This window comes from Carcharodon carcharias, chromosome 15 (assembly GCF_017639515.1).
Source record: "Carcharodon carcharias isolate sCarCar2 chromosome 15, sCarCar2.pri, whole genome shotgun sequence".
Lineage (NCBI taxonomy): Eukaryota > Metazoa > Chordata > Chondrichthyes > Lamniformes > Lamnidae > Carcharodon > Carcharodon carcharias.
In genome coordinates this window covers 38,758,821-38,772,585 of record NC_054481.1, presented here as the reverse complement: position 1 = coordinate 38,772,585, position 13,765 = coordinate 38,758,821, and the positions used below count along the sequence as shown (strand labels likewise).

Here is a 13,765-nt window from a genome sequence, read left to right as displayed (position 1 = left end):
GGGGAAATGCAAGTGAAATGTGGGTGGTGCCATAGGTGCCATCACCCCCTACTCCTCAATCCCCACCTATGGCACCACCCCATGCCCACGCAAAAGATGTAACACCTGCCCCTTCACTTCCTCTCTCCTCACCGTCCAAGGGCCCAAACACTCCTTTCAAGTGAAGCAACATTTCACTTGCATTTCCCCCAACTTAGTCTACTGCATTCGTTGCTCCTAATGCGGTCTCCTCTACATTGGAGAGACCAAACGTAAACTGGGCGACCGCTTTGCAGAACACCTATGGTCTGTCCGCAAGAATGACCCAAACCTCCCTGTCGCTTGCCATTTCAACACTCCACCCTGCTCTCTTGCCCACATGTCTGTCCTTGGCTTGCTGCATTGTTCCAGTGAAGCCCAATGCAAACTGGAGGAACAACACCTCATCTTCTGACTAGGCACTTTACAGCCTTCCAGACTGAATATTGAATTCAACAACTTTAGGTCTTGACCTCTCTCCTCCATCCCCACCCCCTTTCTGTTTCTTCACCCTTCCTTTTGTTTTTTTCCAATAAATTATATAGATTTTTCTTTTTCCCACCAATTTCCATTATTTTTAAATATTTTTAAATCTTTTATGCTACCCCACCCCAAATAGAGCTATACCTTGAGTGCCCTACCATCCATTCTTAATTAGCACATTTATTTAGATAATATCACCAACTTCAACACCTATGTGTTCTTTTGTTCTGTTGTCTGTGACATCTTTTGATGATCTGCTTCTATCACTGTTTGTTTGTCCCTACAACCACACCATCCCCCTCCACTTCTCTCCCCCCATCCACCCCCCACACCTTAAACCAGCTTATATTTCACCCCTTCCTTGGATTCACCTAGTTCTGTCGAAGGGTCATGAGGACTCGAAACGTCAACTCTTTTCTTCTCCGCCGATGCTGCCAGACCTGCTGAGTTTTTCCAGGTAATTCTGTTTTTGTTTTGGATTTCCAGCATCCGCAGTTTTTTGTTTTTAATCCTATTCTCCACCCTATTATCAATTGTCATAAGCTTCTATGCTTCCATCTCATTTTAGCCTTTGTATCTTTAGTCAGCAAATTTGCCAAGTGGGTTTGACACTCATTCACACACTGCCAGCAACAGCTAACTTGCCAAATCTCACTCACTTGGCACTTATCTTAGTTGTGTTTTTAAACAAAAAGGGAAAAAAAAAACATAAACTTTATTATCTGATTCTTGCTGCCCATGAACACAACCCCTGACTTTTTCCCTCCGCTGAGGGGTGGCAGGCAGGGCTGTTCTCCCGAAGACTTTCGCTTGCAGGGAGACACCGCGCGGTGGCGCGCTCTGCCTGCGTGCACGCGCGCCGGGAGGGTGGGCGCGGGCGCGCTCTCGCCGCGCGTCCCTCGAGACTTGGTGGCGAGCCGGACGCCGAGAGACAGACAGAGAGAAAGGCTCAAGATGGAAGGAGGTGCGTACGGAGCTGGCAAGGCTGGCTCTGCTCTGGATCCTATCTCTTTCCTCAAACAACCCCAAACCATTCTCCGCGTCCTCAGCTGGGTAAGGCAGATGATTTCATAACTGCAAATAGCATTTATTTCTTTTTTAAAAATAGGAAAATGGAATTGTAATGCAATGTGTGTGTTTTTTTTCCATAAATTGTGGAATGAGAAATTACAGGCATCACCTACCTGGTGGAGATGAGAACCCAGGTATTTGTGTGATGTCCATTCATCACTAAAACCTATTTCTCCTCCTAGTCTGTGTATTTCTGTCATTCTGGCAGCAAATATGTGAAATGTCGAGGTGATCTAATTATTATTAAAACATATAGGGTCAGAAAAGCCAGGGATTGTTGTAATATACATTCATTGTTCAAAGTGGAGGTAGATACAATGTAGAAATGCGTCGATTTTTTTTTCTCTCGTAATTTTTAAGGTTTCTGTACTGCTCATTGTCCAAACACATTTACAAATATTAAGGTAATAGTTTTTAGTTGCTTGAGATTTAAACGATCTCTCAAGTCTTCCAGACGTGAATGACACCGCGCTTGCTAGTTGCTTTTTCTTAAAATAAATATTTTACAGCATTGTGCAGATGTATCCTTATTTCCACCTGTATGATGGTGGGGGAAATCCAATTTCACTTCTGTACATTTCTGTGGTAGGGGACATAACCAGAGTTACTTATTTTTTAATATAAAATAGAAACATTTTTTTTCATGTCGGCTGCATGGTGTTGTTGCTTTGCGTTAGGACAAATATGTGTTACAATTAAAATGTTGTCTAAAGTCAGAACTGAATATGTTGCCATTCCATGTTCTTCTGTTGCAATGTGTGTGTTTCCCTTTTGGTATTACCCCAAATTGTCACAGGTTATTGTTAACTGTAACCCCTACAATTCCAGGGAAACATTGTGGGAAATTCCTCATTTTTATTAGTGCAGAAAATTATAACCCCCTCGTTTCAAACAGATGGCCTTTCAGGAAATGGTTTACAAGGGTTTTTTTTCTCTCAGTTCAGATAGCGCCATCAACCACATAGTTGGCCAGAGATTAAGTAGCAGCTTTCATTTCTTCTCCTAATGTCTGTGCTTCCTTTCACAATACATCATTTGGCTGCTTGTACAGATTTTATTTTTTCATAGGGACTTTTGAGCTAGTCATCTGACATTTGATCACGTTTCCAGACACAATGATGTCAACAGAAGGTCTATTATTGAGATTGATTGAAGAGTACCAGGATTTGGCATGGATGATGTGCATTGCCACTGGTTCATTTTTGATGTTTTGTCATGCTTTACATATTTTAATTGTACCCAGCGTGTTCTATTTTGCTTTGTGCCCAGTAACTGATTTTTATAAATGGACAGTGTTTCTTGAAAGAGAGAGGCCACCATCAAGTGCATAGATACTTGTGATAATCTATCTTACATATCCTGATGTTGTTTCAGTTCTTCAGGAGTGGGAATATCACCCAGTACATTCTTGAATAAGATTTCATTCATCATTTACTGACTGTTCCTATTGGTTGACACAAAGTTATAATTTCTGACTGTAAAATTGGGTTAAAGCTAGTATGTGCCCTATGTGCTGATCAGAACTGTGTGCTACCCAGACAATGGTACACTTATGCCCTGTGTCTCACCTGCTCAAACAATCACTAAACTTACACTCACCACAGCAACGTACATGCAATTCAGACACAGGTGTGATACCCTTTCCCTTGTGTTGAAATCAATTCATTATTATTATTCAAAAACCAAAAGTAAAGTCTAATTTTTATTTATTGGTTAAAGCTGAGCCGGCAGTAATGTGTTTTTAAATAAATGAGGTGAATAAGGTGAGGGGTGGGTTAAATTAAAAACAAATGAATTATATTAAAGATACTGCTCCCAGATTCTGACTCCCTAATCAATTAATTATATCCAGTGAAGCAAACAGAAGACTGTACTGAACAAAGTTTGTTCATGTCACTTGTACCTGTTGCAATTAGTCATGGATTCTTCCTATTTCAGGGAGAACACCCAATGCAATATGTCACACTGTTGGTAACATTCTCTGCACTACATCTACAGCAATAGGCAAAACCAACCTGGATGGGGAATTACTCACAATGTCTATTTATTACCCACAGCTTCTATGCATTAATTAAATTCTACACATAAGGATTAATTTTGTTGTGAAATGTGGCTTCACAGCCCTGTGGAGATGGACAATTTATAACAATTGATGGACCTAGCTGACATCGTTGATAAAATCCCATCTTAAAGCATGTTCTGGACGAAGAACAGCAACGTATGCTCTCAATCTGGGATTCCATTTGGACTCATCTTTTTTAATAGTGCCACCTGAATAATGATCTTTGCTTTTGAATAGCATCCAGGATTAGAAGGTATGCTGCTCTCTACTCTGCTCTGAGTGCATTTTGCTGCCAAGATTTGTAGGTTGATGTCAGCTGAGTGCATTTGCTAACATGGTTCCTCTCTAGCAACCTTTCACTGTAATGTTAATCACCCAGGTATGGAAATCTGTGGGTGATGCAAGAGATTAAATACTTTACATTGAAAATATTCCTCTTGCCCCATTACATAGTTCATTGATTTTAACTCACGTTAGTGCAAATGAAAGAAATGTTGCAGATTGTAAGGGGGTGTCATGTGTTAGTTACACATCAGTAAAATAAAATCTAAACAAATGTGAATGAAAATACAATTCGCTGACTCGTGTTATGCGTACAACAACAGGAACGTTTAATGGACAAAGCTTTTATTTTGCCAAAAACTCATTGGCACTGGTCAATTCACCTGGAGAATTATTTATAGTTTGAAAACATGACCTGAAAGAATCCCAATAGGACATCATTATTAATTATAAGAGCATAGGACTTAGGAACAGGGATAGGCCTTTCGGCCCTTCGAGCCTGCTCTGCCATTCAATAAGATCATGGCTGTTCTGATTGTGGTGTCAACTCCACTTTCCTGTCTGCTCCTTCCCCCCCTGCCACCGGAGTCCTTGATTACCTTGTCAGTCAAAAATCTGTCTGACTCAGCCTTGAATAAATTCAGTGATCCAGCCTCCATTGCTCTCTGGAGAAGAGATTTCTTCAGACTATACACCCTTTGAGAGAAAAAATTTCTCCTCATCTCCATCTTTAAAGGGTGACTTCTTATTCTTAAACTGTGTTCTCAAGTTCTGGACTCCCCCAGAAGTGGAAACATCCTCCCGTTATCCACCCTATCAGGACCATTCAGGACCTCTCATTCTTCTAAACCGCGATGGCTATAGGCCCAACCAATTCAACATTTCCTCATAAAATAATTCCTTCACCCTAAGAATGAGTCAAGTGAACCTTCTCTGAACTGCTTCTAATGCAGTTATGTCTTTTTTCAAATAAGGAGACCAAAAATGTGGTCCTACCAAGGCCTTGTAGAGCTGCAGTAAAACTTCCCTGCTTTTATATTCCATGTCTTTTGCAATAAATGCTAACATTCCATTGCCTTCCTAATCACTTGCTGTATTTTCATACTGATTTTTTTGTGATGTATGTACCAGGACACCTAGATCCCTCTGTACCACCGAGTTCTGCAGTCTCCCTCCGTTTAAATAATATACTGCTTTTCTGTTCTTCCTGCCAAAGTGGACACGTTCACATTTTCCCACATTATGCCATCTGCCAAATTTTTGCCCACTCATTTAACCTATCCATATCCCTTAGTAGGCTCTTTACCTCCTCTTGACAACTTACTATCTTGATGTCGTCGGCAAATTTGGCTACCACGCATTTGGTCCCTTCATCCTAGTCATTGATGTTAATTGTAAATAGTTGAGGCCCCAGCACTGATCCCTGTGGCACTCCACTAGTTACAGCTTGCCAATCTAAAAAAGACCCATTTATCCATACTGCCTGCTTCCTGTTAGATAACCAATCCTTTATCCATGCTAATATGTTACCCCCTACACCTTGAGCTCTTGTGTAGTAACCTTTGATGTGGTGCCTTATCAAATGCCTTTTAGAAATCCAAGTACACCACATCTACAGTTTCCCCTTTAACCACTTGTTTGTTTCTTCCTAAAAGAACTTTGTTACATTAAACACAATTTCCCTTCCACAAAGCCATGTTAACCCTGCCTGATTTTCTATTATGATTTTCTAAGTATCCTGCTATAACCTCCTTAATAATGGATTCTAACAATATCCCTATGACAGATTTTAGCTAACTGACCTATAGTTTCCTGCTTTCTGTTTCTCTCCTTTCTTGAATAAAGGCGTAACGTTTGCTATTTTCGCTGGGCCCTTCGAGAACCTAAGGAATTTTGGAAGATTATAACCAATGCCTCCACTACATCTGCAGCCACATCTTTTAAGACCCTAGGATATAGACCATTCATTCTGGGGGACTTGTCAGCCTTTCGGTCTAATAGTTTTCCCAGTACCTTTTTCCTGGTGATGGTGATTATTTTAAGTTCCTGCCTCCCTTTGACCTCTTAATTTTCAAGTATCTCTGGGAAGTTTTCTGAGCCTTCTACAGTGAAGGTGGGCACAAAATAACTGTTCAACACTTCTGTCATTTCCTTGTTTTCCATTATTAATTCCCCTTCTCACTAGGCTAGAGGATCAATACATGCTTTAGTTACTTGTAGAAACTCTTACTATCTGTTTTTATATTTCTAGCTAACTTTCTTTCATACTCTAATGTCTCCCTTTTTTTAGCCATTCTTTGCTAAAACCTGTCCAATCTTCTGACCTACTTTGCAGAGTTGTACAATGTTTCTTTCAATTTGATATGATCTTTAACTTTCTTATTTAGCCATGGATAAAAGCTTCTCAGAGCCTTTCTTTCTCATTGGGATAAATCTTTGCTGAGTGTTACTAAATGTCTCCTTAAAAGCCTGTCACTGCATCTCTAATATCTTACCTTTAAACCTAGTTTCCCAGTTCACTTTAGTCATTTCTGTCTTCATAACCTTAATTATCTTTATTTAAGTTTAAAACAATAGTTACAGACCCGCACTTCTCTCATTCAAACTCAACATGAAATTCTATCAAGTTATGATTGCTGTTGCCTAGAGGCTCCTTTACTATGAGCTTATTGATTAACCCTGTAGTGCAATATCTTGTAATTGACATGTCTCCTTTGTTTCCATTCCATCCTTTCCTACTACCTCTCTTTCAATTTTTTTTTCAATAACTTAGAAAAAGGTTTCTCAATAATAAGCATTCTTTAAATATTTTATTGTCTAGTTATGTTATATTATTAGTTTAATTTCTTGGTGTGGTGTAATTTTGATTCCTGTAACAGTTTAAACTTTATTTAATTGCTTTATTTAATTTTGCTAACACCTTGAGTAAACAATAATGAATAATTTATGCCTTTATTCCTGTTTATTTTAATCTTGTTTAAGCCTGCCCTCTCATTATTTGGCCCTGAGCAAAATAGCATTCTCTTGCTGAGAGATCAAACAACACACCCTGTTCTCGGGCTTCTGTTAACCAAATTATAAAAAAGGGAACTAGAAAGTCACTGGATAATGTGCACTCTGAACTTCCCCTGTGCATAGAACACCTCTTCCCGATGGCATGACTTGAGCTATGTGGGAAATTAACAAAGGCTAGCACATGTCCCACTACTCTGGTGCCCTTACCACATTTATTTACATGGAGGTATTTTTAAATTATTTATTTATTCTTTCATGGGATGTGGACATCATTAACAACCCACATTTGTTGCCCATGCCTAACTGCCCTTGACTGAGTGGCTTGCTAGGCCATTTCAGAGGGCAGTTAAAAGTCACCCACATTACTGTAGACCTGGAGTCACATGTAGGCCAGACCAAGTAAGGATGGCAAATTTCTTTCTCTAAAGAGCATTAGTGAACCAGATGAGCTTTTACCAGTTTCATGGTCTTTGTTACTGAGTCCAGTACTGAGTTATAAGCTAGAATTTACTAATTGAACTTAATAACCAGCTGCCATGCTGGGACTTGAACCAGCCATTAGCCTGAGCCTCTAGATTATTAGCACAGTAACATTACTGCTACACAACCATCTCTCCCACATGAATGGATCAGTACACAGCATTGTGTCACCCTTGGCACAGTGCAAGTACTTTTGCCTTTGAGAGGGCTATGAGGTTCCAGCCCCATTCCAGGACTGGAGGACATAATTTATACTGACAGTTTGTAACACTGTTGAAGGAGTGTTGCACTATTGGAGATGATGATGAACTCTCAAGTGGAAGTAACAGATCCTTTGGCACTAACAGTGAAGTTTCTCCAGCATCCAGGTTAATATTTATCCTGCCACTAACATCACTAAAATTGGTTATTTATCTGATTTCAGTTTACTGTTTTAAAATTGGCTGCCACCTTTATCTACATAGCAACAATGACTATATTTCAAAATTATGTAGTCGACTGTGATGTGCTTTGGAATGTTCTGGTTGTGAAAGAGGGTATATAAGTGCAGGTTCTTCCTTTACTAAGTTTTTCTGTGCTATTACCATGCCTGTATATGTTTAAACATTAAGAATTATCCTGAAACTTGCTTGTCCAACAGACATGATTTTTTTTTTCAGTTCTCAATTGATTCTGAAATTCAAGTAGTAAAGTTCTAAGCCTGGGATTCTAGTGCAGTAGTGATTGGAGGAGAAGTTATTCACAGCAACTTCAATATCTGAATTAATGTGGATGGGGTAGTTGGTAGGGCTTTAGTATGAAAAAGATGGTAATTTTCAGGCTTTGGAGCTGGGGAACAGGATACGATCTGTGAAAGGTGAAACTGGAGAGCAGGACCTGAAGCCACGGAGAAAAATCTGCAGCCAGGGAGTAGCATGGAATGATACTTGGCGCCTGATAACAACAGGGACTGGGATCGAGCACTAGAATGGTGTTCGGAAGCCTTGAAGATTGGGATCCTGAAAAGGAAAGCCAATGAGTGTTGGCGATAGAGAGAGAAACCTAGAGCCATTTGGAAGGCAGCATTGGGAGGGGTACGAATTTGGGGCATAACTATGAGAAGACTGGGGAAACAGTAAAGAGAACGGTAAGCAATTGGAGTGAGCTGGGAAGCACTAAACTGAAGATAGGTCTAAGAACAGAAATATTCAGGCAAGGCTGGAGACGCTTGTCTGGTCTCAAATGGAATTCTGCTTTCCTGCTCTCTCCCTAGACTCTCTTCCATGTTGTCAGTTTGCACTTACATCAGCTTTTCTATTCTGCTCTTTGGAATCTATTTGGTCCCTGCTAGCCACATGTTTTAAGTGGTGATGTGTTCCAGATCACTCAGGGAGTCTAAGTTGTTGTGGCAACATGTACTTTTACATGTATGTTGTAGTCTGGAGCTGGATAATGATGGTAGAAGCTCCAATTTATTTCCATCATGTGGCTGGACCACTCTTACTGCCTGCCATTGGCATTTGTCAGAAGCATTTATAAATTGATACTCAACCCGTTTGAACATGTCTTCCTTGGCCACCAAGTCTTGGAGTGGAATTTGAACCCAGAGCTTCTGGCTCAGAAGCAGAGATGCTACCCACTACACCACAAGACCTCCTTATAAGACCTTCTTATAAGTATGAACCACTTATTCTATTACATGATCAAGTCTTTATTATGCAACCAGCTCGATATAGTCTGTGACATGGTTAGCATGCACCAATCAGCAAAGGTAGAAAAATCTTGCCATGTTACAGAACATTTTGTTTTTAAGGTAAATGGATAGGTTTTCTTTGGTTAAGTCTTTTCCCATCCCTTCTCTCTGCTAGGCATCAGTTTCCAGTCAAAAGGAATTCTCTTCAAATGCCAGTAGAAGGCACTCAAAAATTGAGTGAAAGACCCTTTATTTGAAACCTTTGAGCAGCATATTTTGTGAGTTTTGTCGCTCATTTCCTGTTAGCTCAATGACCTGTGGAACCACTTTAGTTACTATCTTAAAGTTATCAAAGGGTTAGTGGAAAGGAGAACCATAGAACTTGTGCATTTATTAGGCAAAAGCAAATCTGTTTCTGCCATTATTCCGCTTCACCATTGAATTATTTGAAGTCTTTACAAGCTTCCAGCAACCTCAAAGGTGAATTATTTCTTGTTAAAGTTTTCTTTAGCTGCACTCTCTTCTATACCTCCAAATAGTTAAAAAAAAACTAAATCTAGTAAATCTATCTAAAAAAACTAAATCTAGTAAATCTATCTGCCTAAGTTCCAGGTTGTATAAGGAGCTATGAACTCGACCAAGTATCATTGGTTAAAAATAAGTTTTTTTTTGAATGAATAATGAAGAGAGTTTGCAAGCCAGACATAAAGAAATGGTTTATATGAAGTCAGGCTGGGAGAACCAAAAGTTATAAGTAGCTAAAGAAATCACCACAGATCAGAACTTGAGGACTAAAATGGATGATTTTCCTCTGCTTTGTATGTTTTTCTTAGGTGCACTTTCTTTCTGGTTACAAAACAGAGGGAAGAGTGAAAGTGACCCATGATACCAGAAATCTGCCCTCTTTGCGCTTAACTTGTACTTCTGTTCGTTTCACTATGAGATGGTGCAGAGTGCTCTTCCCTGGGATAGGCAGCAGCATGGTAATGAGGTAGGATTGACTTGGCCACACCGCCCACCTCATCATTCTATTTTTTTTCAGTTGGTGGAGGTCCAAATACTGTGGCATCCACAACTATTCAGCCCTTGTGCTTGCCAGGCTTCCTACAAGTTCCTTCTACTTTGGTGAAAGCCTCTTACTGTGCTGGGGCATGTCAGTGCCAGTATAATGAGCTGAGCCCACAAACATGGGTGAATTTGAGTAGCTTTGAGTTGAACGCACTTTAGGAGCTCACGATCGCCTTGAAATCTAGTGGCGAGGGGATAAAATTAGCTCCAGCTTCTTCGCACTTTACTCAGGTAAGCTTATGGAACAGACTAAGGCAATGGAGTGAGATGAAGAATGGTGATTGTAGACATTGAAAGAAACGTTTATCATCTTCATTTTGGACCTTTTGGTGGATTACAAAACCTTCCCATTATATTTAGTTCTTGTAATTTTCCCTGTTTCAGGCCCTGAATGGTATTTTTGTTGCTAATTAATGACCTGCTAATAGAAATTATATTTGTGAATTTAAAAAAATACATCAGTGAAATTTGATTTCAAATTTCTGAAATCAGAATTCTTTGAAATTTGAAATCTGTTTTATTGTGTTAATCTACCGCTTAACAATATTTCATCCACATAGGTGAGATATCATGCCTCAGTCTTTCTGGAATGATATTCACACGCAAATGCAGTGACATAGAATATATGCCTTTGGCATTCTCATTAAATCGTAATGTGATAGCCTAATTAATAAAAAGGAGTGCTCGGAAAGTGTATCAGTATGATTATTATGTAGGATTATGTAGAGCATAACACAGAAACAGACCAATCATCCTAATAGGCCTACACTTGTATTTATGCATTACATGAGCATTCTCAAATTTTATTTCACCTAACCCTACATTATTCTTCCATTTATTTCTCCCTAATGTGTTTTTCTAACTTCCCCTTTAATGAATGATACTCACTTCAACCTTGTGGGAGTAAGTTCCACATTCTTGCCATTTTCTGTGTAAAGAAGTTCCCCTGAATTCACTGTTAGATTTATTTAGAACTATCTCAAATTTATGACCCTTGGTTTTGATCTCCTGCACAAGTGAAAATACCCCTGAACATTTACAACATCAACCCTTTCCCTAATCTTTAATGCTTCTGTCAGGTTACCCCTCAAACTTCACTTTTCCGGGGAAAAGAACTCCAATGAGTTCAATCTTTCCTGCTCAGTAGAACCTCAGTTTTAGTATCATATTTGTGAATCTTATTTCCACCCCTTGAGTGTCCTTCTATCCTTTTTTTTATAATATTGCTACTTATATTATTATAATGCTATGAAGGCTAGTTTTGAAAATTGTACTAAATATAAAAATTGGTTTCAGTGAATTTATTTTTACTGCAATTGCTCATCATATTTGAAATAGTGAAAATAATGGAAACCATACAATAAAGTGGCAGCTTTGGATAAATCACTGAGAGTTCTTGAACTTTGATATTGTTACAGATAGGGAGAGATGGTGGGATAACTTCCCGCCTTTTCTTACTTCTTGGCTGACTGTAACAAGATGTATCTTTTTGAGAAGGAGTGTTTAACCTCTTTGAATGCTGTGACTTTAAAGAGCAGATGCTAACAGGCTTCTTGTAAGTTTAAATCAAAAGAAAGGATAAATGCTTATCTTCACAACATCCGAAATGTAAGCAAGTACCCACTTCTCAGACACACATACACACAGGCATGCATACAGACAAGGAAAGATGGTTTCTAGAGATGTAACATGCATGTAGATTTAGTAGAGCTTAGTAGATTAAAAACAGAGTAATGAATGAAACAAGTCACTTGTTTAACCAGTCTTTAAGATGGAGGTTCAGAATGGTGCAGGTCTGTAGGATCCTCTCCTGGTTCTTTGAAGGCAAATGGAGGTTGGAAGTTTCTGGCTTTTCTAGCTGAAATTGTGGCTGAGTTCCTGTTGTGAAGAAATATAACCTTGCAGGTAAAAATAATTAGCCCCTTTTTGTTACCTGAGGTAACTGTCTTTTAGAGGCAGGGTTCTTTTCTTCTTTGGGTATGATCTCACTGTACTGCTGGTCCCAGACTGTCTTGCTGGCTCCCTTGTGGATTAGTAAGATATTGACATCCTCTCCAGCAAGTTTCAGTCATGTGATATCAGTACTGATGCATCCCGTTGTCCACACCATGGGTTGAAGCTGATGTGAATGATACACACTGGGGGAGGGGGTATGGGAGTGGTGTGGGTGTGTTGATTGATTGATATACCATCAGCATTGCAGTTATTATTCGCTCACAGATTTGACACAACATAATCATGGGGCCGACAGGTCTAGCAGCTGGTGTCTTTTAGATTCCTTCCATTGAAATGGTAAGGGGTAATCAGTTTGTACCTGGAAACACATTTGCATTTTCAAGCAACTTCCCAGACATATTGGGCAGAATTTTCTCTGCCTGCTGGTGTTGGGCATGTGCAGTGACATGAGTGGTCAATATGGCACAACTGGTTTCACGACGGTGAGAAACCAGTTTTCAATTTTCCGCTCAGCCCACCAACGGTGGGTCACGTTTCCCACCATCCAGATGTTGGGAACCTCATTGTAATACATCAGCATATTATTACCAGGCCAGCCTGCCGGAATCATTCCCCTCCCCTGCCCGCCAGCACCCCCCCCCCCCCCGCCCTTTGGATAGTCCATCCACATCAGCGGGAAAGCACGCCGACATATTTCACAACAGCACATAAAAGGTGTGCACTTGGCGGCCTGCACTTTGAGGGGAACTCGGAAGTGAGCACACAGTAACGTTGTGCTGCGCCCGTCAGGGTCGCCTGTTGGACTTCAAGCTTCAGGGGGGTTGGGGTTACAGGCAGCACTGCCGTTGAGGTGGCTGGTGGTGGGTGGCAAGCGCAGCTCTGCCATTGAATGTAGCACACAAGCATTTGGGGTAGGGGGTAGGGTGGGTGAGGGAAGTGGCTACGCATTAGGGAAACCTGTAGAAAGTGACCATTCCTCTGCAACTGAGACAGTTCAGGGCAGCCACATTGATATGATTGGGGTCGGGCTCCTAGCTTATCTGCCCACTCAAGCAACACAGGCATCAAAGTGCCACCAAGTTCTCCAGAGCTCTCCCGACCCCCGGCACAGAATGCAAACTCATAAGCATTTTAGTAGACTGCAGAACAGTTGGATGACTGCACATGTTGTATATTCTCCTTGCTAAAACTGGCGATGTAGCAGTCACTGCTGGAGACACTCACAGCCCCTTACAATGTCAGCATCCTGGTTTGGACCAGTCTTCCCCATGGTTCAAGCTAACAGTGCAGCCTTGCAGCGCACTAATCTCTGGCCATGTCTGTCTGTCCAGAAATCACAAAAAGGATCACCTGACTTTCTGGAATCCATTTTGAAGGTACAGTATCCATTTTCTCATGTGGCTTTCTATTTAAAAGTACAATATTCACATGCCAATTAGCTTTACAGGCATGACGTGACCATCACAATATTCATTACTGTCCAAATGATGGAACAACCTCTGTACAGAAAGTCGTGATTTCAAGCCATGCTGCAGAAACTGGGGCATCTAACCAATTCTGACACCTCAGTGCAAAATGAAGGGAACACAGCACTGTCAGAGGTGGCTCCTTTTCAATGGGATGTTAAAGGAAGATCCCATCTGTCCTCTAAGATGGAT

The 13,765-nt window shown here is 40.4% G+C and overlaps 1 protein-coding gene across 1 annotated transcript in view; it reads left to right on the top strand.

The window, feature by feature from the left end:
* Nucleotides 1–1,415: 1,415 nt before the first annotated feature.
* The window catches only part of syngr3a (synaptogyrin 3a), a 73,184-nt gene continuing 60,834 nt past the window's right edge, over nucleotides 1,416–13,765 (top strand). The window contains exon 1 of the mRNA XM_041206406.1: nucleotides 1,416–1,554. Within this exon, the coding sequence (XP_041062340.1) occupies nucleotides 1,456–1,554 (99 nt within the window). The 5' untranslated portion in view covers nucleotides 1,416–1,455. The remainder of the gene's footprint in view (nucleotides 1,555–13,765) is intronic.